The 27,180-nt window shown below is 48.1% G+C and overlaps 3 protein-coding genes and 1 non-coding gene across 5 annotated transcripts in view; 2 read left to right on the forward strand and 2 right to left on the reverse strand.

Moving 5' to 3' along the window:
* LOC116638580 (HIG1 domain family member 1A, mitochondrial-like) overlaps positions 1–500 on the reverse strand; it is a 4,305-nt gene extending 3,805 nt beyond the window's left edge. The window contains exon 1 of the mRNA XM_032414701.1: positions 483–500. Coding sequence (XP_032270592.1) covers positions 483–500 — 18 coding nt within the window. The remainder of the gene's footprint in view (positions 1–482) is intronic.
* A 565-nt stretch (positions 501–1,065) lies between these two features.
* LOC116627367 lies at positions 1,066–1,181 on the forward strand. The gene has a single exon (XR_004298479.1). It is a non-coding gene; the product is annotated as a U5 spliceosomal RNA (small nuclear RNA).
* Positions 1,182–6,329: 5,148 nt separating this feature from the next.
* Positions 6,330–27,180, reverse strand: part of ARMH1 (armadillo like helical domain containing 1) — a 49,267-nt gene continuing 28,416 nt past the window's right edge. The window contains exons 8-13 of one of the 2 annotated variants that reach the window (XM_032430454.1): positions 7,634–7,756; positions 7,473–7,545; positions 7,207–7,336; positions 7,049–7,126; positions 6,672–6,753; positions 6,330–6,540 (exon numbers count right to left, since the gene is read on the reverse strand). In XM_032430454.1, the coding sequence (XP_032286345.1) occupies positions 6,368–6,540; positions 6,672–6,753; positions 7,049–7,126; positions 7,207–7,336; positions 7,473–7,545; positions 7,634–7,756 (659 nt within the window). In that variant the 3' untranslated portion in view covers positions 6,330–6,367. Of the gene's footprint in view, positions 6,597–6,671; positions 6,754–7,048; positions 7,127–7,206; positions 7,337–7,472; positions 7,546–7,633; positions 7,757–27,180 lie in introns of both variants that reach the window. The other variant, XM_032430460.1, reaches the window with a different exon arrangement.
* On the forward strand, positions 20,506–20,932 carry LOC116648488 (small nuclear ribonucleoprotein G). The gene has a single exon (XM_032430485.1). The coding sequence runs from the start codon at positions 20,566–20,568 to the stop codon at positions 20,794–20,796; it is 231 nt and encodes a 76-aa protein (XP_032286376.1). The 5' UTR covers positions 20,506–20,565; the 3' UTR covers positions 20,797–20,932.

Consider the following 27,180-nt stretch of genomic DNA (forward strand, 5'->3'; position numbering starts at 1 on the left):
CCCCCCCCCCCCCCCCCCGTGACTCTGTAGGCCTGCGGCGGTGAGGCTGATCATTTGCATTTCTAACAAGTACCCAGGTATATTTTCTAGAGTTCTATAACAAAGCACCACAGACTGGGTGGTTTAAACCACAGAAATGAATTGTCTCACATTTCTGGAAGCCTCAACTTAACTAATTACACCTGGAATGACCCTATTTCCAAATAAAGTCACATTCTGAGATACTGGGAATAAAGACTTCAACAAATGAATTTGGGGAGGCGCAATTCAACTCATAACACCAATAACACCAGGTGATGCTGATGCTGCTTCAAATCACTAATCTGATCCTATTGTCCTTTAAAAAGTTTCAATTGCTCCCCATTGCCCTCATGGTAAGTGGAAGCTCTTTGCTTGGCATTGAAGGCCCATCAAAATCTGGGCCACTTCCCCTTTCACTACCCCGGCTTATGGTGCTGCCCCGAATGCCCTCACCACCCTACTTTGATGAATCCTTTCATGCTTGGCCCATGTGTCACTGAACATTCTGTTGTCAGTGCTCACCACACATTCCTAAGGCCCAGCACAGGGTTTGACACAGTGTTCAATATATTTTTGTTGAATGAGTGCAAGAAGACAATTATTTTCAAGACTTAAAAAAGTTCAATTTTAATTTTTATTCAAGATAAATTTTACCTTGGAGTGTCAATTATAAAACAAAAACAACAACAAAAAATGAGACTGGACCAGGCGTCTATGTCCCTGCAAATCTGGCTTCTGCCCTGCCCTCTGGTGGTGACTCTAGGCCTAGCAGGAAAACGAACTAAGGAATTTACGGCAACCGGAGGCTGGTGACTAAGCTTAATTTACATACCCACAATGCATTGCACACGGTATTTCTTTTTCTAAAAACGGCTAGATTTTTCTTTTTCTTTCAACTCCCCCCCCCCCCCCCCAGAAATCAGATTGCCATAACAGAATTGCCTGAGATAAAGGCAGAAGTCACTGGCTCTTTTGGCTAAGTAACTACCATTGCTGTTCTAGGAGTGACAGTTACCCGTGGGCTGTGTGAGCGCTTTACGAAGCATACTCTGGTTTCTCTTCAGATCGTATAAATCTTTCGCCTTTTACTAAAGATTTCCGTGGAGAGGAACAATTCTGAGTGTTTGCCCAATTTTTTGAGGCCTTGCGCTCGCAGGGCTTACTAACGTGTGTTGAAATAACAGATCTTGTTTGAATTTGCTATGGGGCTGTTATGTTTGTATGTTAGAAACGAGTGTTTGCTTTTTCGCTTTCATGTTATAGGGTCTGTAAAAAAGAAACTATGACAACTTTTTATCTCAGATTGGGTGTTCTAATTGGATGGTTCTTTAGGGAGTTCGGTAGTGTGAAGCTCAGTCCTTTTTGCGTGATTGGTTTTTGAAACAATGATGGTTTTTTGATCTTTGTTGTTACCGTAGCTATCCACCACGTTTGGTTGATATAAATTTAGAAGTATTTTGTGCCGGCCTCGCTGAAATACTTTTCGTGATTCACCACCACTTATCTCTGTTTTTGGATTGTGTCAGGAGCCAGTGGCCTAAACTGGTCAGTTTGTGACCTGCAGTCAGGTGCTCTTGCATCTCTGTTAACCCAGTTCCACGTGGTTTTACTCTAGGATCTCTGCGTATTCTTACGGGGGTTTTCTCACACATCCCCGCTGCAGTGCAGATCTCTGTCCCACGCGCATTTTAAGTAAACTGCCATTTTCACCTGACTAGCCCAGCGCCTGCAACAAAGCCGATTTACTGAGTAGGTAACTTGAAGAACGAATTGGTTGCATGGGTCTACCTACTGCTCAAAGGGTCTATCTGTACTTTTAGCCACGAGGAAGGTCGCTCATGGTGGATTGCGTTACATCACCCCTTATTAGGCTTTTATTTTATTTTTTTAAAGATTTTATTTGTTTGACAGAGAGAGACACAGCGAGAGAGGGAACACAAGCAGGGGGAGTGGGAGAGGGAGAAGCAGGCTTCCCGCGGAGCTGGGAGCCCGACGCGGGGCTCAATCCCAGGACCCTGGGATCATGACCTGAGCCGAAGGCAGACGCTTAACGACTGAGCCACCCAGGCGCCCCTCCTTATTAGGCTTTTAGAAAAATGATGTCTCAGGCGTGGCTTGGATTGTGCCGCTGTGGAGTTTATGTTGGAGAGGCGATGCTGACCCCGGAGGGGGCAGGGGATGAAAGCCCTCACCCTGGAGGACGGAAAAGGAAGGAGCCATCTTGGGGAGGGGTGCCCACTGCAGCCTTACCCTCCAACAATGGCACCGTTGTAAGAAATTCAAGTACATTAGCAGAGGTGGCTGATACACTTCATCCCGCAGCCTTTGAATTTGCTACGCTCACAGGTTGGAGACCACCAAGCATTAACTTAAATTGCCTCCTGCTCCTGGCATGGGGCACAGAGCAGTCGCGCAACAGATGTTTGCTATCAACAGAATATTCGGTAACCTGTTTTTGTTGAGGCCTTGAATAAAACTTTTATTTTTTTTAAAGATTTTTATTTATTTATTTGAGAGAGAGCATGAGAGGGGGGAGGGTCAGAGGGAGAAGTAGACTCCCCGCTGAGCAGGAAGCCCTGCGGGGGACTCGATCCCGAGACTCCAGGATCATAACCTGAGCCAAAGGCAGTCGCCCAACCAACTGAGCCACCCAGGCGCCCTAAAACTTTTAAGTTCTGCTTTTTTTCTTTTTTTAAAGATTTTATTTATTTGACAGCACGAGCAAGGGGAGGGGCAGGCAGAGGGAGGGGGAGAAACAGATTCCCCGCTGAGCAAGGAGCCTCAGCGGGGGGCTTATCCAAGGACGCTGGGATCATGACCTGAGCCAAACGCAGACACCCAACCAACTGAGCTACTCGGGTGCCCCTGAATAAAACTTTCAAAGTTCAGGCTTGGGGGGGTACCCAGGTGGCTCAGTCGGTTAAGCCTCCTATTCTTGGTTTCTGTTCAGGTCCTGATGTCAGGATCCTGGGATGGAGCTCCCCATCTGGCCCTGTGCTCAGTGGGGAGTCTGCTTCTCTGCCTCTCTCTGCCCCTCCCCTGCTCATGCACAGTCTCTAAAATAAATCTAAAGAAATCTTTTATTTTTTTTATTTTCTAAAAGATTTTATTTGACAGAGAGACACAGTGAAAGAGGGAACACAAGCAGGGGGAGCTGGAGAGGGAGAAGCAGGCTTCCCGCTGAGCAGGGAGCCTGACACTGGCTAGATCCCAGGATGCTGGGATCATAACCTGAGCCATAGGCAGACCCTTAATGACTGAGCCACCCAGGTGCCCCCAAAATAAATCTTTTTTAAAAAAGGGAAAGAAAACAGAAGGTACATTTTGGGGACAGTTGTGGAAATTTTAGTATGCACTCTATTTTAGATATTAATTGTATAGGTTTTGTTGTTGCTGTAACAAGTAAGTACAAACTTTGTGATTTAACACAAATTTATTCTCTTACAGTTCTGGAGGTCAGCAGTCTAAAATCAAGGTGTTGGCTGGGCTGCCTTCCTTCTAGAGACTTTAGAGACTGTTTCCTTGCCTCTTTCAGCTTCTAGAAGCTGCCTGTATGTGACCCCTTCACATCACTCCAACTCTTCTGCTTCTGTCATCTAGTTCTAACTCTGGATCCTCCTGCCTCCCTCTATATTTATAAGGATTCTTGTGATTATCTCGGGTCCACCTGGCTAACCCAGAATAATCTCCCCATCTCAAAACCCTTAATTTAATCACGCCCACAAAATTCTTTTTACCATGTAACATATTCACAGGTTCCAGGCATAGGATGTAGACATATTTGGGGACCATTACTCAGACCACCAAAATAATGATACTGTAATTATGTAGGAGAATGTCCTTATTCTTAGTAGAAACATAATGTGAATATTTAGTGGTGAAATGCAATCTCCACTCTGAATGTGGAACTTGAACTCAGGACCATGAGATCAAGAGTTGCATGCTCTATCAACTGAGCCAGCCCAGGTGCCCCAATAACCGAAACTTTCCAATGGCTCAGGAAACAGAGAGAGAGAAAGCAAAAGAGTGATAGGTATACAGGTATTCATTGTATTTTTCTTTTTAAAGATTTTATCTATGAGAGAGAGAGAGAGAGAGAGAGAGAGAGAGAGAGAGGCAGAGGGAAAAGCAGGCTCCCTGAGGAGCAGGGAGCCCGATGCAGGACTCGATCCCAGGACCCCAGGATCGTGACCCGAGCCGAAGGCAGACACCCAACCATCTGAGCCACCCAGGTGCCCTATTCACTGTATTTTTCTTTCAACTTTTTTGTAGCTTTGAACTTGTAAGAAGTGGGGGAAGTATGTATTAATAAATTCCATGTAACGTGTATGATTTACATATTTATATTATACTTAAGATTCAATTTTAAAAGTTCCATTGTTTTTATTAAACTATGGTCACCTTAGACCAGTGGCTTCCAGATTTTTGGATTTTCTGATTATTAAAATTTCAAAAAATTTCTGGGGTACCTTTTTACCATCATCCTGCAAACAATGGCCATCTGAAGACTAAAAACAGACACTTCTTTAAAACAGAAAACCCACTTACCTTTAAAGCGTAACTATATTTTGTTAACTTTCCTCTTAAAGCTCATTTTGAGACTGCCTTCGATTAACAATATCAGGGCCGGTGATGCCCTCTTGAGGCCACCTGGAGAATTACTGCTATCTATCATTTCCTCTGATTTGATGGACAATTTCCTGTCATTAACACGTGCATGCCAGGCACTGTTCTCAGTGTTTGGGATGTATTAGTAAAGAACAAAAATACCCTGACCTAGTTGAGCTTATATACAGGTGGAGAGACAGACCATACGCAAATAAAGTAATAAGTGTTGTGGAAAAAAAAATAGCATAAGGGGCTTGGGGACCAGAATATAGGGAGTGGTAATGTAGTAGCCCTCATTGAGAAGGTGACTTTTGTATAGAGTTGCAAGGAGGTGAGGGAGTTCACCATGTAGCTATATAGCTGAGGTGAAAGTTTCTAAGAACCATATAGCTATGCTATCCAGTGAAGGAGAAAGAGAGAAGGAGACAGTTCAGAGGTCATGGGAGACTAGTTTGTCTACGGTCTTCCCTGCAGGCCATAGGAAGGGCTTTAGCTTTACTGTTCCTGAAATGGAGAGCCCTGCAAGGTTTTGAGCAGTAACAGAATCTAAGTTTAAAAGGATTACCCTGGGGGCACCTGGGTGGCTCAGTTGGTTAAGCGTCTGCCTTCGGCTCAGGTCATGATCCCAGGGTCCTGGGATCAAGCCCCACATGGGACTCCCTGCTCAGTGGGGAGGCTGCTTCTCCCTCTGCCTCTGCCCCTCCCCTTGCTTGTGCTCTCTCGCTCTCAGTCAAATAAATAAATAAAATCTAAAAAAAAAAAAAAGAGACTACCCTGGCTACTGTATTGAAAAGAGAATGGGGTAGAAAGGCCTCTAGAGTAGTCTAAACAATGGTGGAGAAACAAAGCAGGAAAAACAATGGCTCAGATTAGGGTATTAGCAACAGAGGTAGTGAGATATGGTTGGATTCTGGATATATTTGGAAGGTAGAGTCAACAGACAGAATGGATACAGATGTTGAAGAGAGACACTCCTTTGTTCTGAGTGGCAGAAAGCATGAGTTGCCATCAGTTGTGTTGGGGAAGGTGGCACAGATCAGAAGTCCAGTTTTGGACATAAAGAGGTGGAAATTTTTTTTTTTTTTTTTAAGATTTTATTTATTTATTCATGAGAGAGAGAGAGAGAGAGAGAGGCAGAGGGAGAAGCAGGCTCCCAAGGAGCAGAGAGCCCGATGCGGGACTCGATCCCAGGACCCTGGGATCATGACCTGAGCCGAAGGCAGACGCTTAACCATCTGAGCCACCCAGGCGCCCAAGAGGTGGAAATATTTAACTGGAAATAGAAATGTGGGAGTCAATGGCGTATAAATGGCATTTAAAGTTCTGAGACTGGATGAGATCACCAGGGTGAAAAAGTAGAGAAGAGGCTCAAGGTCACTCCAATTTGAAAGAAGCTGGGTTGAGAGGATGAATCAGCAAAAGATAATGAGAGGAAGCAACCAGAGGTAGGAGAAAAAGCAGGTGAGTGTGCTCTCCTGGAGGAGAGAGTGCAGGGGCCAGTAGGGAGCAGAGGTGAGGGTCTCTCCTCAGGCTATGCTCTTAAATCTTCCAGGATATTGATGTTCCTTCCCTCCAGACCAGCTTTTTTCCTGGATGAGCAGAGGAACCCCAGCCCATCAACAAAGCTCTCATTTAATTCCCCCGCCCCGCTACACAGAGAACAGACATATAGCAAGACTATTTATTGAATTCTTGCCAGCCAGCAGCTCTCCCTCTCCCCTCCTGGCAGGCCCAACCCTCAGCCTCCCACCTGGGCCAGTGGAGTCACCGTGAGCGTGACCCCAGGATCCTTCAGCCAGGCTTCCTGAAACACAGCCCAGGCCTTTCTGGATTGCCTCAGAGGCTCTGTTACTCCTCTCCCTCCACATCCTCCTTCTGGAAGTATGTGATGTAAGCCAGCTGATCCTGGTCCTGGGCGTCAAGGTAAAAGGTCGTGTTGCTGTGGGGGACGCCACCGAGGTATAATGCTGGAGGCAGGGGAGGCGAGCCTGAGTCTGGGTGCCGCTGCACCTCGGCTCCAGGCCCCCTCACTCCCCACTCACCTTTGGAAACATCGACTTTGTTGGCCGCCAAGATGTCCGCCTGAATGCCATCTATTTTCATGTACAAGTCCTCGGCATTGCTCTGGGGGCAGGAGCAAGGGGAACGTGCTGAGCCGCCAGGGCAGTCTGGACCTGCAGGCGGGCGCGGGGCACAGGAATGCGGCCGGCTCCGGGGCTGACCGGAAGCGCTGGACAGGGACCCGCAGGACGCGGGGCAGGGGTGGGGGTGGGGAGGAGCCCGAGCCAGCGCGGTCCCTCCCGCAGCGGCCCCGGGCCCAGCGTGTGTGGGGGGTGTGGCCCGGGGGGGACGCTCTGGAGGCCGCACCGTCCGGTCGCGGTCCAGGCTCTGCGGGGCGGGGCGGGGCGGGGGCACTTACGAGGAAGAGCGTGTAGAGCTCCTCTCCCATGGACCTGCGCACGTGCTCCTCCACCACCGGGAACACCTGCACGAAGTACTGCGGCCGCGGGGGGCGGCGGGGTGACTGCGGTGCCCTCCCCGGGGCCCGCCGCGCCGCGCCGCCGTCCCGCCGCTCACCTCCAGCGTGAGGCTGGCCTGCCGCTGGCTGTTGCTGTGGTCCGAGTTGCCCATGGCGGTCAACAGGCTGTGCACCACGCGCAGGTGCAGCATCTCCTCGGCGATGCTCGTGTTGCTGCGCGCCAGGACCCTGGGCCGGGAATTCGGGCGGCGGCGACCCCTTGGGATCCTCCGGCGGCCCGAGCTGCCCCCCCCCACAACCCCGGAACCCGCGGGCAGCGCCAGCCTGGCTCGCCGCATCCCCCCCACTCCTCCTGCCCGCTTACCCGATGGCCTTGGCCGCCGCGGCCTGCTGTAAGAACACCGGCAGGTGGGCGGTGAGCTGGGGAACCAAGGAGTCTGGCGGAGGGGGCGGCCGTGAGGTGGGAGGCCCGGCTTCCCAAGGCCAGTCCCTCGCCCCGCAGCCCCAGTCCGAGCGGCTCCCTACCGTTGAGGATCTTGGGTTGCAGTTTGCTCGTCTCCTTGACGGATGGTATCAGCAGCTCCACGAGGCCTTTGAGCAGCGCCTGGCACACGTCATAGTTGACCAGGTCCTTGATCAGCTCGATGGCTGGGGAACGGCAGAGGCGCTGGGGAGGCCTGACGCTCCAAAACCCCCATCCCCACCAAGCAAGCAAAGACCCCCTTGAACCAAGTCGCTTCCCTTTACCCCCATTCCCCTTCCTGCTCCTTTCCTAGCACCTTTTACTGGCCAGCACCGTGCAAGCTATGTGTGGGGGAAGCTGGACAGGCAACACCTCAGTCCGGCTGGATCTGGGGCTAAAGAGGAGGAGGAGGGGGCCGAGCCTCATCCGCCACACTCAGCCCTCACAGAACTCGCCACAGAAGGAGGAGGAAAGGTTGGATGGTGAGCCTACCCATCAAGGAGGCTTTGAGGCTGTCAGAGCTGGAGGCCCCACGGAGGTGGGGCCACCTTCGGCTTGGAGGAATCCGGGAATCCGGGTGTCACGGAGGTGGGAGGGGCTAGGTCTTCAAAGGGAGAAAGGATGGGCAAAGCCCCCCGGCGTGGGGGGGGGGGTGAGAGGGAGACAGCGAGTGGGTGGAGGATGTGTGGCAGCAAGTGAGAAGGGTGGAAGCAAGTTTTCTGTAAATACCAAAGCAAGCGGTAGTTTTTGACAAACCATTTATGGAGCCCTCCTTTGCCTAGGCTTTCCACACAGCATCCCCTCGAAGCTCACCATAACCAAAAGAGGTTTGCTTTGCAATGACACTGTAACTGTAGCCCGTTTCACTTTTTTTTTTTAAAGATTTTATTTATTAATTTGACAGAGAGAGACAGCGAGAGAGGGAACACAAGCAAGGGGAGTGGGAGAGAGAGAAGCAGGCTTCCCGCTGAGCAGGGAGCCTGATGCGGGACTCGATCCCAGGACACTGGGATCATGACCTGAGCCGAAGGCAGACGCTTAAAGACTGAGCCACTCAGGCGCCCCTAGCCTATTTCACTTTTGAGAGAGTGAGGCACAGAGGCAAAGCACTTTGGCTAAGGTACGGGGTGGAAGCAAAAGGAAAGACTTGGTTAGGAAGGAACTAGGATTTATTGAAGGGGCTTTCCTAGAGGTACTTTCCAATCATTCGTTCTTTCCACCATTCTCTCGGCTTTTGCGCAAGCCTGCACTAAACGCCTGATGCGCCAGGTGCACAGTATAGCACTACAAAAGGGGTTAGGCTGTGGGGGTGCCTGGGAAGATGGGGAAACGGGGGACGGAATATTTTTATAAAGAGAAGGGAATCGCATAGAGGCAGAGCTGGGCGGGGGCAGGGTGAGTTGGTCATGTGATGGAACACTGGTAAGTGTTACTTTAAACACACGTGCTTGCTACGTTGAAGACAGATCGCGCTGTTCCCCAGCACAGAGTGGGGTGCGGCCCCTCTCTCCACTTACTCGTAGGGGAGCTGAGACTTCGGGGAAGCGCGGTTCCCTGACTAGCTCATTTACATACCAGAACTCATATAGACACATGGGAACTAGTACCAGGAATATCTCTTTGAATAATGAAAATTAACCTTTTATATCCTTGTCAGGAAAGCTTTGCCCAGTAAGGATATGCTTGAGATAATTCTCTGTCATGGAAGAAAAGCGTTTGCTGGTAGGTGCAAAGGCACCGCAAGCGTAGGGGGATCAGCCGGTATCCGGGACCAGGGTACAGGGGCAACATACATATCGTTTCTCTCCATTTTAACTGGGTCTTTGGTATAGATACCAAAAACCTTTTGTGGGAAGAAACACTAGAGAATTGGTAGTGCAATTTTTGGAGGCCTTACTTAATTAGGGCTAAATGTTGTCTGTGTCAAAGACAAATTTATAGGTTCGTCATCTGCCTGTGAAACAATACTGCTGTTTGAGATCTCAAGATTTCCTATGGTTGGGCAAAGTGCTTTTTTTCTTTTTCTTTTTTTAAGTCAGTAAACATTGTTCTATCGTGGTAATTTTTTTTTAAGAAAACAACTCGTTTAGAGCCCATGCATGAATGGGGGAGAGGCAGAGCGAGAGCATCTTTCAAGCTGACTTCTCAGTGGGCCAGGAACCTGAGGCAGCTGGATCCCACAACCCATGAGATCCTGATCCGAGGCGAAACCAAGAGTCGATGTTTAACCAGCTGAGCCTCCTGGGCGCCCCTTAAAAAATGTTTTGGGTCCCCTCCACCCCAGCAGTTGGTGGGGCAGGTGCAGACCCTGCACTACTGTGAGCCAACCCTACCATCTCACCCAGAGGGCTCATTTGCATATCCATGGGTGCCACCCCCAGTACTACATTTTCGTTTAAAACTGCACATTTCAGGCGCTGGGTGGCTCAGTTGGTTAAGCGACTGCCTTCGGCTCAAGTCATGATCCTGGAGTCCCTGGATCGAGTCCCGCATTGGGCTCCCTGCTCGGCAGGGAGTCTGCTTCTCCCTCTGACCCTCCTCCCTCTCATGCTCTCTGTCTCTCATTCTCTCTCTCTCTCAAATAAATAAATAAAATCTTTAAAAAAAAAAACAAAAAAAACCCCTGCACATTTCCCTGTTTCCTTGGATCAACATATGTCTTTTCCAAAAATCCCTTTCACAAATTTTCCTAGCAGGGTGACGGTGGCACAGGAATAGACACCAGTCTTGGAGAACTGCAGTCAGTTATGGAAAGAGTGGCAAACATAGCTAAGTATACTCTGGTTTCTCTTCAGATTGCGTATCTCACCTTTTACTAAAGATTTCCGTGGAGAGGAATGTTTGCAAGTTTGCCTTATTTCTGAGCTCCAAGGAAACGTTTCCAATGTTTCATCTATTAGGTATGGCATTTGTTATAGTTTTTTGTAGATATCTTATTGGACATTGTTTTCAAACTTTTTTCCTATTAAGATGATATATGTGCATTCCTAGATGACATATTATCCTTGGCATATGCTGCTAGATTGTTTGCTAATATTTTGTGTAGAGTTTTTGCAGCTATGCGGGTGAGTAAGATTGGTGTATAATTTCTCTTTTGCATGGTATCATTGATGGATTTTTATATTAAGATTAGGCTAACCTTAAAAAAAAGATTAGGCTAAACTTAGAAAATGAGTTGGGGTTTATATTCTCTTTTTCTAATCTTGAGAAGAGTTTGAGTAAGATGAGAATTTTATCTTGAATTTTTTTTTTTAAGATTTTATTTATTCATTTGACAGAGAGAGAGAGGGAGAGCAAGCACAAGCAGGGGGAGCAGAGGGAGAGGGAGAAGCAGGCTCTCTGCCAAGCAGGGAGGCCGATGTGGGGCTCCATCCCAGGACCCTGGGATCATGACCCTAGCTGGAGGCAGACGCTTAACCGACTGAGCCACCCAGGTGCCCCTATCTTGAATGTTTGATAGAATTCTCTAAAGCTGACTTTATGGGAAAAAAAATTACTGATTCATTTTCTTTAATGATTAGAGGACTATTTGGGTTTTCTCTTTCTTCATAAGTCCATTTTGGTAGGTTATAATTTCTAGCAGTTTTCATCTACATTTTCAAACATTGAAAAAAATTCATTATCTCATCTTTTTATCATTTTAATGAGTGTAGCATCTTTAGTGATGTCTTCTTTTATATTCTTCATATTGATTATGTGACTTTTCTCTTTTTGCATCGAATCCCTTTGCCCCCAAGTCCCATGGGGGTAACACACTTGGATGCCTCCTTGTGCAGTGGTGTGCACTACAATGAGAAACACTTAGAAGACCTGAATGTTACAGTCAGTAAGCATGCCTGCCTTTTGCTCTAAAGGGGGAAATGTCTTTATTTTCCAAAGCTGTTTGCTCATCAACATCCTTGAAAAGATAGTTTGGGACAATGAGCAGTTGTTATTTCACTTAAAAGATATGCAGAAATGTGATAGACCTGTAGAGAATTGTCTCCTAGGATCATTTTTCTTTTGCTAGTAGTAATCCTTCAGTAGACATTCTTGCCTTGTTCCTGAACTCAGGGGCAAAGCATTCAATGCTTCACTATTTCTTTTTTAAAGATTTTATTTATTTGACAGAGAGAGAGACAGCAAGAGAGGGAATACAAACAGGGGGAGTGGGAGAGGGAGAAGCAGGCTTCCTGCTGAGCAGGGAGCCCGATGCGGGGCTCCATCCCAGGACCCTGGCATCATGACCTGAGCCGAAGGCAGATGCTTAATGACTGAGCCACCCAGGCATCCTCAATGTTTCACTATTAAGTATAATATTAGCTGTAGGTTTTTGGTAGATGCTTTTTTTTTTTTTTAAATCAAGTTGGGGAAGTTCTTCTCTAGTTCTATTTTCCTGAGGGTTTCCTGAGGGTTCATCAATGGGTGCTGACATTGTCAAATGCATTTTCTGCATTGATTGATATAATAATGTGATTTTTCTTCTTTAGCCTGTTACTTTGGTAGATTAAATTGATTGACTTTTTGGATATTGAACAGCTTTGCATTCTGGGAATGAACCCCAATTGGTCATCGTGTATGATTCTTTTTATATATTGCTGAATCCTAATTGCTAATCTTTTGTTAAGGATTTTTGCATCTATATTGATGATGGATATTGATCTGTACTCTTCTTGTACTGCCACTGTCTGGTTTTGGTATTAGGGTAATACTAGCCTCATGAAAAAAAATATTTTTAAAGATTTTATTTATTTATTTGCCAGAGAGAGAGAGAGCGCAAGTAGGTAGAGTGGCAGACAGAGGGAGAGGGAGAAGCAGGCTCCCACTGAGCAGGGAGGCCGATGTGGGACTTGACCCCAGGACCACGGGATCACGACTTGAGCCGAAGGCAGACGCTTAACTGACTGAGCCACCCAGGCACCCCACTAGCCTCATAAAATTAATTAGGAATTATTTCCTTCCCTTCTGTTTTCTAGAAATATAGAATTGTGTTCTATAAATGTCATTATACCCTGCTGGTTGATGATGTTGAGTTCTATATACTTGCTGATTTTTCTTTTCATTTTATTATTTTTTTTTAAATTTCATTTATTTGAGAGAGAGAGATGAGAGACAGAGCACAAGCAGGGGGAGCAGCGGAGGGAGAGGGAGAAGCAGATTCCCTGTTGAGCAGGGAGCCCCATGTGGGACTCGATCCCAGGACACTGAGATCACGGCCTGAGCCAAAATCAGATGCTTAACTGACTGAGCCACCCAGGTGCCCCTACTTTGTGTGATATTAATAGAGCTACTCCTATTTTCCTTTCATTAGTACTTTCATGAAATATTTTTCTATCTTTTTACTTTCGACCTGCCTATATTCTTTTATTTGAAGTGAATTTCTTGGAGACAGTACATACTTGAGTCATTTTGTGTGGATTTATTTTGATTTAACCTTTTTAGACTTTGTTGTGGGTTGGTGTCTTTCATCAGTTCTTGACAACTCTCCACCATTGTCTCCTTAATGGTGCTGCCCTAGTCTTTCTTTTTTCTCTTTGCCTCTATTAGATAGTCTCACTCTTATCCTTACTTTTCTTCCCCTCATCCAGGTGACTAATTTTCTCTTCACCTGTGTCTACTCTACTGTTAAATGTGTACACTGAGGAATTACTTTTAGCTATTGTATTTTTTTTTTTAAGATTTTATTTATTTATTTGACAGAGAGAGAGAGGGAGAGAACATGAACAGGGCGAATGGCAGGCAGAAGGAGAAGCAGGCTTCCCGCTGAGCAAGGAGCCCGACGTGGGACTCGATCCCAGGACCCTGGGATCATGACCTGAGCTGAGGGCAGACGCTTAATGACTGAGCCAACCAGGTGTCCCTGGGTTGGTTATATATTTGCAAAATTAAATGTAGGGAAAAACTTCAGAACTACGATGCAGATCCTTTCTTCCAGAGAGCACTTTCCTTTCTTCTTTCAGCCACCCGGGCACTAACAATTCTGAACCACTTTTGTCAGAGTTCAAGACTTGAGGTTTCCTGGACCACACAGGTGGTTGTACAATAGCCAATAGCCAATGATTTGCTCATCAGTCACCAATAACCATGCCTACATAGTGAAACTTCATAAAAACCCCAAAGTGAGAGGTGAGAACTTCTGGATTGGTGAACACACTGAAGTGTGGGAGAGTGGTGTGCCTGGAGCAGTCCCCCAATCCATACCTTGCCCTACACATCTCTTCTATTTTCCTGTTCCTGATCTGTATCCTTTACAACTAAACCGTTAATAGTAAGCAAAATGCTTTCCTGAGTTTTGTGAGTTGTTCTAGCAAATGACTGAACTTGAAAGAGAGGAAGGGTTGCATGAACCCCCCGGCTTTGTAGCCAAGTTGGACAGAAGTATGAATAACGGGTGCCTGGGTGGCTCAGTCGTTAAGCGTCTGCCTTCGGCTCGGGTCATGATCCCAGGGTCCTGGGATCGAGCCCCACATCGGGCTCCCTGCTTCGCGGGAAGCCTGCTTCTCCCTCTCCCACTCCCCCTGCTTGTGTTCCCTCTCTCGCTGTCTCTCTGTCAAATAAATAAATAAAATATAAAAAAAAAGTATGAATAACACGGGAACCTAATACTTACGACTGGCATTTGAAGTAAGGGCAGTCTTAAGGTGCTGAGCCCTTAAACCTGTGGAGTCTGAAGCTAACTCCGGGTAGTGTCAGAACTGAACTGAATTATAGGGTACCCAACTGATGTCTGCGAAGAACTGGACAATTGCTTGGTGTGGAAACCCCCCTCCCCCCATTTGGTGTGAGAAGTGTTGTGAGTAAAAACAACTCAACATCAATCCCTCCAGAAGGGGGACTGATCCAAATTTCCTAGCCTACCATTATCAGGAAGAACAGTCTTCTTCACCTGCCTCTTGTTACTTATTCTTCTAGACTCACCTCAGAAATTAGCTTTCCAGTAGCTGCCTGGCCTGTTCTCCCTCTGCCTCCACTCTGGACCACCGAGGAGTGGCCGTCCTGGGTCTCTGGCCCTACAGCCCCCCTTTCTCACCACGGAGTACCGCCGTCATCAGTCAGTCTCTCCACGACTGTGAACTCCAGTGAACGTATCTGAGGCAGCTCTGCCTCCCCAGAGCCTCGAACCAGTCCAGTCCATAGGTGGCTGAAAAGAATCGACTGGAGCCTGCCTTCCCGTGCGCGGGTAACGGCAGCCTAGCACCGTGCTTGGAGACCGCGGGCCCGGTGAGAGCGGCCCTCAGGGGCGGCCCCGCGCTGCCCACTGCCGGCCTCGCCCGCCCCGAGCCGTGCAAGCGGCCCCGGCCCTGCCTCTCGGCAGGCTGGAGAACCGCGGCCGCCAGAGCGCCGCCCTTCCGCCCCCGACGGCCGGCTCAGCCCGGAACCGAGGCGCGCGCCTGGACGCTCACGTCAGAGACGGCGCGCGGGCGGAAGGGCCTGCGCAGTGGGGGCCGGGGGGGCGGGGCAGGCGGCCAGTGGCGGGCCCCGCACGGGTCTGCAGCGCACGCAGGGCGGCGGTCCGCAGGAGGCGGCGGGCAGCTCCTGGCAGCTCTACGTGCTAACCACACACACGCATATGGTGCCTAACCATGAACACGGGCTGGTGATTAGAATCTTGTCAGAAGACTGTCACTGACAGTCACCAGCCGCGCAGCGGCCTGTTTACCCGGAGGCGGAGGCTGGGGAGGCAGCCAGCAGCCCCCTCCTGGGTCTCAGGCGCCATACACGGTTCTCCTGCCCGGTGCCGAGCGCCGTCAGCTCCCAACGCTCCCAGGAGGAGGGGTGCCCACGTCTCCACTCCAGGACTCAGAGTGTTCTTTGGCAGGAAGGAGAACCAGTCTGGGCTGTGAGTCGGTCTAAGGAAAGGTACCAGTAAGGCCTGCCCCAGGTTGCCCTTGTCCCAAGTCCTGGGGGGGCCTCCCATCCACCACACCGCAGAGCCATGGAGCATACAGAGGCCCCGTCCTGAAGCCCCACACAAAGCCAGTCTTGTCTCCGCCTGTTTTTCCTAATCATTTACTCTCTGGCAGAAGGACTCTTAAGGACATCCCTGCTACCCCTTCTCGCGCTTAGTATTCTGGGGACAGGCCTTGTGCGGCCTCCCCTTTTCTCTCTGGGCCAGCCTGATTCAGAAACCGCTGCTTCATTCAGAAACACTTCCTAGGACTGTCCAGCTGCTGCTGGCTCCTGGGCTTCCTCTTTCTTCCAGGTCTTCCTGCCCTCCCAATCCCAGTGGCCCCCCACTCCAGCCTCCCGTTGCTCAGATGTGGTTCTAACTTGGGATCACAGAGGGAGAGGGACCAGCACACTGACCCCCCCCACCCCCGGGCGTCCCCCAAACATTCTCCCACTTGGACAAAAATGCAGCCTGGGATGCCTCAGGCCGCTTGGCCGGTGCGTGAAACCCCCAAGTCTTTCTCACTTGTTCTCTTATTGTTTGGTTATGAAATTTTCTTCCTTCTTTTTGAATTAGCGGGGCTTTGGATCAGTGTGCTTGGCCCGCCCTCACGCCCAACTCCGCTGAGCCTAGTCAGCTGTTGCACAGCTCGCCTCCCTTAGTAGTTGGGCTCTTTCCCAGGCCCAAGCTGACGGCACCTGAGTGCCAGGACGCCTGCGAAAAACCCTTGCCTGTGCCTAAGAGAGTTCTCCCTGCAGCAAGAAATGACTCAGAACACTCAGGGTGGAAAGAATGAATGAAAATATTTTTATGAAATTTCCCTGACCACAAAACGTATTCTCTGCCCACGTAGGACCAAGTTCTCCCGGAGATAAATATCTGCTTTTGCCTACTCACTTTACCCTAAACGCTTAAGCCTTCATTGCTAGTGTGTCTGCAACACTTGGAACTCCTTGGAAAAATGAAACTTTATTCACTGAATCATTTTTGATTGAGTTTTAAAATTCACAGCTGTCCATGTTTACACCAAAAGTGAAAGGGCTAGTCTCTGTCCAAATGTCTCCATAGGAACCACAGCCAGTTACAACTCTTTACCCACTGTGCTAATTCTGAAGCATAGCAGAGCATTCAGAAAGCAAAGGGCAACGGGGGATTACTGTCTTAGGCAGCTTTGCCCGAAGCCTGTGTTGCTGACAACACCCAACTGTCCTAAATTGTTTCAGTCACTGATTTATTCATTGGTTCATTCATTTATCTAACAAAATACTTTCTGAGCATCTTCTGTGTGCCAGACCCCTGTGCTATGGCTACGAGGAGGACAAAGATACAATCCCTGCCCTCAGGGATGACACAGTTTAATGGGGGATACCAGTAAGGAAACTGGTATGTACGCTGTAGTATTATAAGAGCCATGGGAACACAAAGCAAGTCAGGTTGGTGTGAGGGTATGTTGAGGAACTGGGGGACAGAGAATCAGGAGAAGGCTCTCTTGGAGAAGGTGACATGTGAGCTGACAAAGCCATGGAGGAGAAGGGAGGCACTGGAATGAAGAATGTGGCAAGTGCATGCCACCATTGTGGCCGGACAAGCAGGGAGGTCTGGCTAGGACATGGGGTGTTGGGTCATGGAGTGAGACCTAAGCCTGAGGAGACAGACTGGCTTCTGAGGACTTTGCATGTGCCAGCCACCGCATAGGGCAGGTGTTTTTTCTTGTCTTTCATTTCATGACCTGAGCCGAAGGCAGTCGCTTAACCAACTGAGCCACCCAGGCGCCCTTGTCTTTCATTTCAAAGATTAAAAAAATATATATTTATTTAGAGAGAGCGCACGTGCATGCTCACAGGTGAGCAGGGAGAGGGGCAGAGGGAGAGGGAGAAAGGGAATCTCAAGCAGACTCCGCACTGAGCATGGAGCCTGATGTGGGGTTCTATCCACGACCCTGAGATCATGACCTGAGCTGAAATCAAGAGTCAGATGCTCAACTGACTGAGCCACCCAGGGGCCCCTCTTGTCTTTCATTTCAGAGGAAACTGACTCAAAAATGTTGAGTAGCTTACCCAAGATCAAACAGCTAAAAAGTAGCAGAATGACTCTGTCGGGATTCCAAAGCTCATATTTTTCACCACTAAGCTCTGCTGCCTCGGCTCGGGTGGAGGATGAGGAGGACGGACTGCGTGGGGACCATGCTAGAGAGATGGAGGTTGGCTTAGAGGTGAGAAATATAGAGATATGAGTTACAGCAGTGGAGACAGAATGAAGAAAAGGGAGATTTGAACGATAGTAAGGAGTTAAGAGTTGACTGGTCTTGTTAGAAGTTGATTGTAGGCGGGAAGGAAGAAGAGATGGCAATGACCTACATTTCCAGCCTTGGGTGCTTTTTGCTGAGATTGGGACCTTAGAGCTGGAATCTCAGGAGTCCAGTTCTGAACATGGTCAGTGACACCTGAGGGGAGAGGTTCAGAAGGCAAATGGAAAAATTGGGATGGAGCTCAGGAGAGCAGTGTGAGCTGGAGAGAGGTCACTCAACTGCTCTGCCCGACTGCCACAAAATGGGAATAATAATTGTGCCTACTCTGTCAGCTGGTTGTGAGGACTAACGAGTAGAGAGCTGGAGCAGTACCTAACGTGGAGTAGACACCTTATAAAGGCGAGCCGTTCGTGTTTCTAGCGCTATAGGCGGTCACTGAAACCGTGGGAGTAGATGAGGTACCAGAGACAGAAAGGAAAGAGAAGAGCAGGGGACCTGGGATTGAATCCTGAGAGCAATAGAAACCTGCACCTAAGGGACTGGTGGAGGGATGGGAATGTACAAAGGACTGAGCAACAGTTTCCTGACAGAGAGGAGGAAACTAGGAGAGTTCAGGTCAGGGAAGGAAGAGATCAGAGTATTCAGGGAGGAGAGTGTGACCAGGAGGGTTAGAGCCATGGGGAGGTCACACCCGTTGAGGCTGAGAAGCAGCTCTATGGGGCCCAAGCTTTCATTTGACAAACCGGTCGGCTCTGTGTCAGCTACAGTGCTTTGTGCTGCCTGGCACAGCAGTAGACCAAACAGATGCAAAGTGGCGCACTGACGCTCACGGAAACTGCAGTGCGGAAGAAGGGATCCCTCCAGTCCAAAGAGCAACCACAGAAGCCACAGCCTGTCAGCCCGGGGAGAAAGTTCCTTGATCACCTGTCTGATAGCTGAAGAAACCCTGAACAAATGACTTGCCTGGCGAATCACAACGAATAGGAGACAGGGTCGCAGTAGTGGGCTCAGTATTCTTTGGACAGACAGAAACTTAGACATGGCATTGCACCTGGGAACTGTGGCATGTGACTATTTTCCTTCCTTCCTTCCTTCCTTCCTTCCTTCCTTCCTTCCTTCCTCCCTCCCTCCCTCCCTCCCTTGCTCCCCCCTTCCTTTCTTCCTTCGATTTATTTATTTATTGGGGGAGGGGCTGAGGGAGAGAGAGTCTCAAGCCCACTCGGGTCTGGGGACGGGGCTTGATCTCACCACCCTGAGATCAGGGCCCTGAGATCACGACCTGCGCCAATACCAAGCGTTGGTCGCTTAACCAACTGCGCCATCTAGGCGCCCCAGCACGCAACGATTTCTAAGGCACTCGGCACTGAGGAAGTTTGTTTTATAATTTTTTCTCCTAGAGCCTTGGGAAACCCGAGTCCCAGTTCTTGGTCTTCACTTCCACGCGAGACTGCCACCTACTGGCCACATGTGAGAAGTGTGCTTCAGTGAGCGTCCAGACACAGGTTTGCTTCCTTTTCCAGGGGTGAGAGTGTGAATACACTTGGCAAATTGCTGTTATAAGGAAGAGACCAGTGTCAAGGATCTTCCCGACCAGCCGCATTCTATCTCTGATTCCTGTACATCTCACCACCTCTTTCACCACATCCTGTTCAAAGCCCATTGTTGAAACATAAGAAGCATATTTTACACACTACTTCTTTTAAAAAAGCCAGTCGATGAAGTAATTAATGTTATGTGCTCTGGTGGTATATGTACTGCTTCTGAATTAAGAATTACTGTAGTGTCTTCCACGGGTGTCTGCTCTTCCGGGCAAGGCTCCCGGAGTCCAACCAGCCCGTGCGCGGGCACCTGAGTGGGGCACTGACCACGGCCCCAGGCGCCCGAAGGGAGACAGTGCCAGGTCCGGGCGGACAAGGAGGTTTGGAGGGCCAGGTAAACTGGGCCATTAGAAAGGAGTGTTCCCCAAGGACTTTCTATTTAAAAACAAACAAACAACTACAGGAGACTGTTTAATAAAACTTAGGAAGAGTGAATAAAGTGTGGCAGTTCAAGTATGTAATTTTGGGGAAATAACCTATCTTTTAATGAATATTCAGCAGATTTTTGGGGCGCCTGGGTGGCTCAGTCGTTAAGTGTCTGCCTTCGGCTCAGGTCATAGTCCCAGGGTCCTGGGATCGAGCCCCCAGTAGGGCTCCCTACTCAGCGGGAGGCCTGCTTCTCCCTCTCCCACTCCCCCTGCTTGTGTTCCCTCTCTCACTGTCTCTGTCTCTGTCAAATAAATAAAATCTTAAAAAAAAAAAAGAATATTCAGCAGATTTTAATGTTAAACTATCCTTTAGCATCGGAGCGTTGTGACTGTTGTTCAATGAAGTCACACGGGACGGGTGGCCTCTTACACAGCCGGAAAGGCTGAAACTTCTGCTGATGTGGATTAGCTCAGAAGCGGAAAGTAAAGGCACAAGGTTCTATGGGGCAAAAGGTGTAGTTTTTTTTTTTTTTAAATTTTATTTATTTATTTGACAGAGAGAGACACAGCGTGAGAGGGAACACAAGCAGGGGGAGTGGGAGAGGGAGAAGCAGGCTTCCCGCCGAGCAGGGAGCCCGATGTGGGACTCGATCCCAGGACCCTGGGATCACGACCTGAGCCGAAGGCAGACGCTTAACGACTGAGCCACCCAGGCGCCCAAAAGGTGTAGTTTTAAAAATGAGATCTTATAGTATTTGCATGACCCTGAGAAGGGCATAAAGCTAAGAAAACATTATTTGTTTTATGGTAATAATATTGTCCATCCTCAGGTTTTTGACTGTTTCTCAAAAGTGGTAAAAATTTTAAGTCTTCCGTTTGGAGGCATCTTTGAGCTCGCGGAGTGCACACCATGAGCAAAGCTCACCCTCCCGAGTTGAAAAAATTTATGGACAAGAAATTGTCATTGAAATTAAATGGTGGCAGACATGTCCAAGGAATATTGCGGGGGTTTGATCCGTTTATGAATCTTGTGATAGATGAATGTGTGGAGATGGCAACTAGTGGGCAACAGAACAATATTGGAATGGTGGTAATACGAGGAAATAGTATCATCATGTTAGAAGCCTTGGAGCGAGTATAAACAATGGGTGTGTTCATCAGAAGAAATCAACTGCTTCCACATGTCCCCTCCATAGTACCTGTTTTACTACAATATAAAAATCAGGTCGTGTGCATTTTCATACTGAACTTTTTTGTTAAATAAACTTTTATAATAGTCAAAAAAAATTTTTTTAAGTCTTATTTTTGTAATACTGGAGAGATAGGACAGTGTGGTGGTGAGGATTTGGGTGCAGGGGTCAGATTGCCTGGGTGTGACCCACAACTTTCCCACTTATTGTCTCTGAGACTTTGGGCGGGTTATTCAATTGCTCTGTGCCTCAGTTTCCTCATCTGAAAACTGGGGATTATAATAGTACCTATTTCTCAGAATTGTTCTGAGGACTGTATGACATAATTGAAGAGCTTAAAACGGTGCCAGGCACACAGTCCTCACTGGTAGTGATGACGAGTTATCATTACTGGTATTATGACTGCTGGGTCAAAGCTCTAGCCCGGCAGGGACTTCGTTTTGTGTGTCACTATACACTCAGTGCCCAGCCCAGTGCCTGCTCTTTTGATTAAGTAAATGAATGAACAAAAAATGTAAATCATTTAAAAATAAACCAACAAATGGGGCACCTGGGTGGCTCAGTCGGTTGAGTGTCTGCCTTCGGCTCAGGTCATGATCCCAGGCTCCTGGGATTGAGTCCTGCATCAGGCTCCTTGCTCTGCGGGGAGCCTGCTTCTCCCTCTCCTCCCCACTTGTGCTCTCTCTCACTATCTCTGTCTCTCTCTCTCTCAAATAAATAAATAAAATCTAAAAAGAAAATAAAAAAAATAAAAATAAACCAACAAAGGACATTATCAAAAAGGTGAAAAGACAAGGGCACCTGGGTGGCTCAGTCAGTTAACACGTCTGCCTTTGGCCCAGGTCATGATCCCGGGGTCCTGGGATGGAGCCCCACGTTGGGCTCCCTGCTCGGCAGGGGAGTCTGCTTCTCCCTCTCCCTCTGCCTCTCCCCTTGCTTGTGTGCTCACTCACTCTCTCTCTCTCTCTCCAATAAATAAATAAAATCTTTTAAAAAAAATAGTGAAAAGACAACAGAATGGAAGAAACCATTCTAGTATCCAGAATATACAAAGAACTCCTACAACTCAAGAGCGAAAAGACAAACAAGCCAATTTTTAAAAATGGGAATAGGGGGCACCTGGGTGGCTCAGTCGTTAAGCATCTGCCTTTGGCTCATGTCATGATCCCAGGGTCCTGGGATCAAGCCCCGCATCAGGCTCTCTGCTCAGCGGGGAGCCTGCTTCTCCCTCTCCCACTCCCCCTGCTTGTGTTCCCTCTCTCACTGTGTCTCTCTCTGTCAAATAAATAAAATCTTAAAAAAAAAAAAATGGGCATAGGACTTGAGAAGGTATTTCTCCAAGGAAGAAATATAAATGGCCAACAGGCACTTGAAAAGATGTTCAACATCTTTAGTCATTAGGAAAATGCAAACCAAAACCACAATGAGGTACCACCACTCTGCATGCACTAGGATGGCTATTAAAAAAAAAAAAAAGGACAATGACAAGTGTTGGCAAGGGTGTGGAGAAATTAGAACCCTCACATATTGCTGGTGGGAATGGAAACTGGCACAGCTGTTTTTTTTTTGAGATGGTACAGTGGTTTTAAAATATGTCCACAAAAGTTCTAGTCTGTTTCCTCTCAAGAGGTGGAGCCCATTTCTCCTCCCTAGCCGCCAGCCCCCCCCCCCCCCCCCGCCAATGACCAGGGTAAACAGAAGTCACAGTGTGCAACTTCTGAGAGAGATTAGATTATAAAAAGTAGTGGGGCCCCCTCTTTGCGCTCTCTCAGATCACTCGCTCTGGGAGAAGCCAGCTGCCCTGGTGTGAGGACAGTCAAGCAGCCCGATGGAGAGGCCCACGTGGTGAAGACTCAAGGCTTCCTGTCAAAAACAAGCTCTAACTCGCCAGGTATGTGAGTGAGCCACATCTGAAGGTGGGGGGGGGGGTCCTCCAGGTCCCGTCATACCTTCGGATGACTGCAGCCCCCGCTGACTGCTTGACTGCAGCCTCATGAGATACCTGGAGCCAAAACCACTCAGTTAAGCTGTTCCCAGATTCCTGAGCCACAAAAACTGTGTGAGATAATAAATGTCTATTTTTGGGGCTCCTGGGTAACTCAGTCGGTTAAGCATCTATCTTCAGCTCAGGTCATGATCTCAGGGTCCCGGGATTGAGTCCCTCATCAGGCTCCCTGCTTCTCCCTCTGTATTCTCTCTCTCTCTCTCTCTCAAATAAAAAAAGTCTTTAAAAAATGTTTATTTTTTTAGCCACTAAGTTTTGAGGTAATTTGTTATAGAGCAATGTATAATGGATTACAGATGGATTGATTTAACAGCTTTTGTAGATTTCTGCAAAGTTTGAATATAATGACTTTCATTTTGTCTTCAAAGCAGCATTTTGAGGAATCTCCATTTGTCTCTGCCCAAGCTCTGTAGCTGTATGGCAGGGAAGGGGGACCCTGCTGGATGTCACCGTACTGTGTGGCCTAGCCCACCCATCCTTGAGAAGAGGGGATGGGGAGAGGTGGGACAGAGAAAGGGAGACCAAGGGCTAGAGAAGGGGGCCAACCAAGGGCAGATAGGGGTGAAGGCCCAGGGAATTCTGAAGTCCCGGCTTCTCCCAGCTCTCTTAGGCCCTACTGATACAACCAATGGCTAAATTTTACAAATATTTAAAGGAAACATGTTGTCAGTAAATTGGTAATTTGGTGAGTTGGGCACGCAGCAAATTGGTCATTTGGCTAATTGATTTTTGGCAGGCATACATTTGGGAAATTAATTTACAATGATTGGTCTGCTTCTAATTAAGTCATACATAGTAATTTTTATGATCCTAAGGTAATAATTGATTTGTAAAAGATACCAATATATTTACACACACATATGTATTTCAAATTCCCAACAGAACTCATTAATTTCTTCTTCTGTAAAACTTTCTATGACTTTGACATTTCTCTTCTCTAGGAAGGGAGGCCAGTGAACGAGTACTTCCACGGCTTTAGATTGCTCGTCATGATTAAGTCCCTGCCTGCCACCAATTCCTGGAATAGCAATCCTCCCTGGGAGGAAACTGCCATTTTTCACTTCACAGAAATCATAAATGGAGATAAATTCCAGGCAGGACCACTTTGAAGAAGGCCTCCCTTAATTTTAATTTTGGCTCTCTAATGTTAAATGGGATCATCATTAAAAGAAATTCTAAAATCTTAATTCTAGGGAAAAAAAAAACCCTCAGAAATTAGTGGACATCATTACCCTTTCCCTGGTTATTTCTACTTCAAAGTGAAGAATAGACAGAGAATGGACAACCAGAATCCCCTGTACTGAGGACTGGAAAACCATTCCTTGGCGCACAGGTTTCTCTTCCACTCTTTCGGAAGAAAAAAGGTGCCATGTGGAACCATACTGGAGCCTGAGGGGAAAGGAAAAATCAGTACTAGCCTCTCGTTCCAGCTGTAACCCCCAGCTGTCTTCCTGGTGGGCTCCACATAACAGGGAGCCGAGATAATCCATCTCTGCTGTGTCCTGTTGTAATACTTGACCTACATACTATGTGAGAGTTAAAATAGTGATCATTTTCTGACACTAAATTTGGAGTGGTTTGTTAGAAGCAATGGGTGACCACAGCATCCACTCTCTGTGCATTTGGCCTTCCCATCTCTTACCTTCCTCTAGGAAACGTTCCTTTTTTCCCCACCCTTCTCCAAACTCTCTTCCTTGGCCTTAAGAACTCTCAGGAAATAAAAGGTCATTTAATACACACAGCCTGCACTTCGCCATCTGGGCTGAAAAAATTAGGTATTTCAAATTCTATTTCCAATTTGATGACTGTCACTATAAACGAGGATATACAAGATTCACTCATCTCCATTCATTCATTCGACAAATATCTAAGAGGCTACTTTTGCCAGTACTCTGTAGGCACCAGGGTACAATGGTAGACAAAGATGATGAAGCCTCAGCTCTTGTGGAGCTGACTTTCTTGCAGAGCACAGACACTAGACAAGTAAATGAGTGAGCGAGATAATTTCTGAAAGAGGTAAGTGCAGTGATGTGGTGTGTTGGAGAGAGCCTCAGGGGTCAGTGGAAGGGAGTGGGGACGCTTTAGAGAGAGGGGTCAGAGGCCTCTCTCAGAGGAGACGTCTGAGCTGAAGTTTGAGAAGTTGTCCATCAATCCAAGGTCTGGGGGAAGAGCCTTCCAGAAGCTTTGCTGGCCATGGCAGGTGTGGAGAGTTTAGTGTAGGTGCAAGGGGAACCTATTTTTGAAATGATCGTTCTGGCTGCAATGGGAGAATGGATTATAGGAGGCCAGGATGGAAGTGGAATTTAGTGACAGGATGGTGAGTTAGCCACGGGCGATCACAGTGGTGGTGGGGACAGAGACTGTAAGTAGGGACAGAGCCGAGAGGACTCGGTAACGGTGGGACACAGTGGGAGGTGAGAGAAAGCAGATCATTTGGTACTAGGCCTACACTTTTTAGTTGAGCAGTTGGGTTGGTGGTGGCACCTTTTAGTGAAAATAGGAGACAGGGTAGGATTTGGGAAGAAAATCAAGAGTTCTGTTTTGGCTATAAATTTCAGATGTCTGGGGAGATTTCAGGGGAGAGGTCAGGCCAGAGACACAGTCTGGTACCTGAATATATAACATATATGTGGTGTGTAAAGCTGGGGACTAGACAAAATCATGCGGGCGGAAGATGTGGGTAAAGAGATGAGAAGTAGGCTGACCCAACAGTCAGGTAGAAATAGGAGAAAGTAGCAAAGCAATCATAACAAACATGGCAGACCCAGCTTGAGGGAGGAGAACTGGAAGTGGTGTCACAGAAGCCCAGAGAAGAAAAGTTGCTTTGGGCCAATTCGGTCAAAAGCAGCTGAGAGATCAAGTAGGAAGAAAATGGAAAAATGAGTAGCTGGAGTGGAACTTGGGGTCAAGGAGCGCTATGCATCCTTAAACGCTATCATTGAATTTAATCTGGGGGGGGTGTCTTTTAAATCTCTTTTAATCCATAGATTAAAGTCCCCAAGGAGGGGCTCTTTTTTTTTTTAAGATGGGAGATACAGAACATATTTGCATGTCACCGGAGATGATCCTCTAGAGAGAAAGAGAGAGCCTCTGTTTATGAGAAGGCTTTATGAATGTGCTTCAGAGCAGAAGCAGAAGCAGAAGAGCTGGCTGCGGCAGGAGCAGGGACACTCAGCTGAGATGGGAAAGAGGGCCGAGAACGTGGGTAACAGGCCAGGCAGGCAGGTAGATTCGGAGGCGCAGAGGTGCAGGTCTCAATGAGAAAAGAGGTGAAGCCGCCACCGGGCTCTGGCACCCTTGGGCCCACGCTGCAAGGGAAAGAGTCACTTAGCCTCCCAAGCCTCTCCACCTGTTGTCACGGCACTCTCCCTGAGAACTGCACTTTCCCTGTAGCCTTCTCAGGGGAACGATGTCAACTACCCCCTCCCAGCGTGGGAGGTGGAGTGCGTCCTCCTTCCCTCCTCCTTCTCAACTATTCCTTTTTCTTCTCAGTACAAACACAACCACCGCCCCCGCACCCCCAGTACCTGGCACAGTACTTGGCACACCGCAGATGTTCACTCAATATTTGTTTTTTAAAAACAAACCAACCCTGCCCTTTTAAGGTTAGTCGATTCAGCTATACCACCCACCCCTCCTGGTCACAGGCTTCTCTCAACCGTGACTGTTGCCATCACCCTGGGGGGACTTTACCTTGGTCTTGCAATTTGGTGTCCTCCAACTCAGAGAAATTTCTCCCTGGTCCTCCCTGTTCGGCACTGTTGGACCACATCTAAGACCTGTCAGACCTTCCCTGCCCTGCCTTTGGAGGATTTTCAGTGGGAGCTGAACGCCGCGTTCGCTCCCTAAACTTCCACTCTGCCGAGCGTGTGGAATAGCTCCCCCTAGTGGACAACCGCACATATACACGCTCTATATTCCCAGTTACACCAAGACCCTTTTGAAGTCCCTGGTGAAAAAGAATTCCTTCATTCAACAGACATTTCTTGAGCACCAGTTATGAGTCTGGCCTGTTTGAAATTATTTTGAGGCTCACAGTTTCACTGTTATCACAGGAGCAGACATCAAACCAAAAGGGCAGTGAGAAAGCTTCACACTTTTCTGCCTCTGCCAGGGTTCAGGGTGTATGGACAGAACTCCCTCCCTCTCTCCCTCCACAAACATGCAACAAGGACCTACCCTAGGCCAGAGACTGCTCTGAGGATATAAGGACAGAAGTGGTAAGAAGTGCACTGAAACTGGGGCGTCTGCTGGGCGCAGTTAAGCCTCCAACTCTTGGTTTTGGGATCACAAGGTTGTGAGATTGAGCCCCCCACCCCCCGGCTCTGCA

The sequence above is a fragment of the Phoca vitulina genome, unplaced genomic scaffold, assembly GCF_004348235.1.
Source record: "Phoca vitulina isolate PV1807 unplaced genomic scaffold, GSC_HSeal_1.0 scaffold2, whole genome shotgun sequence".
NCBI lineage: Eukaryota > Metazoa > Chordata > Mammalia > Carnivora > Phocidae > Phoca > Phoca vitulina.

Coding starts and splice junctions, on each gene's coding strand:
- LOC116648488 (XM_032430485.1), top strand. CDS start 20,566: ATGAGCAAAGCTCACCCTCCCGAGTTGAAAAAATTTATGGACAAGAAA.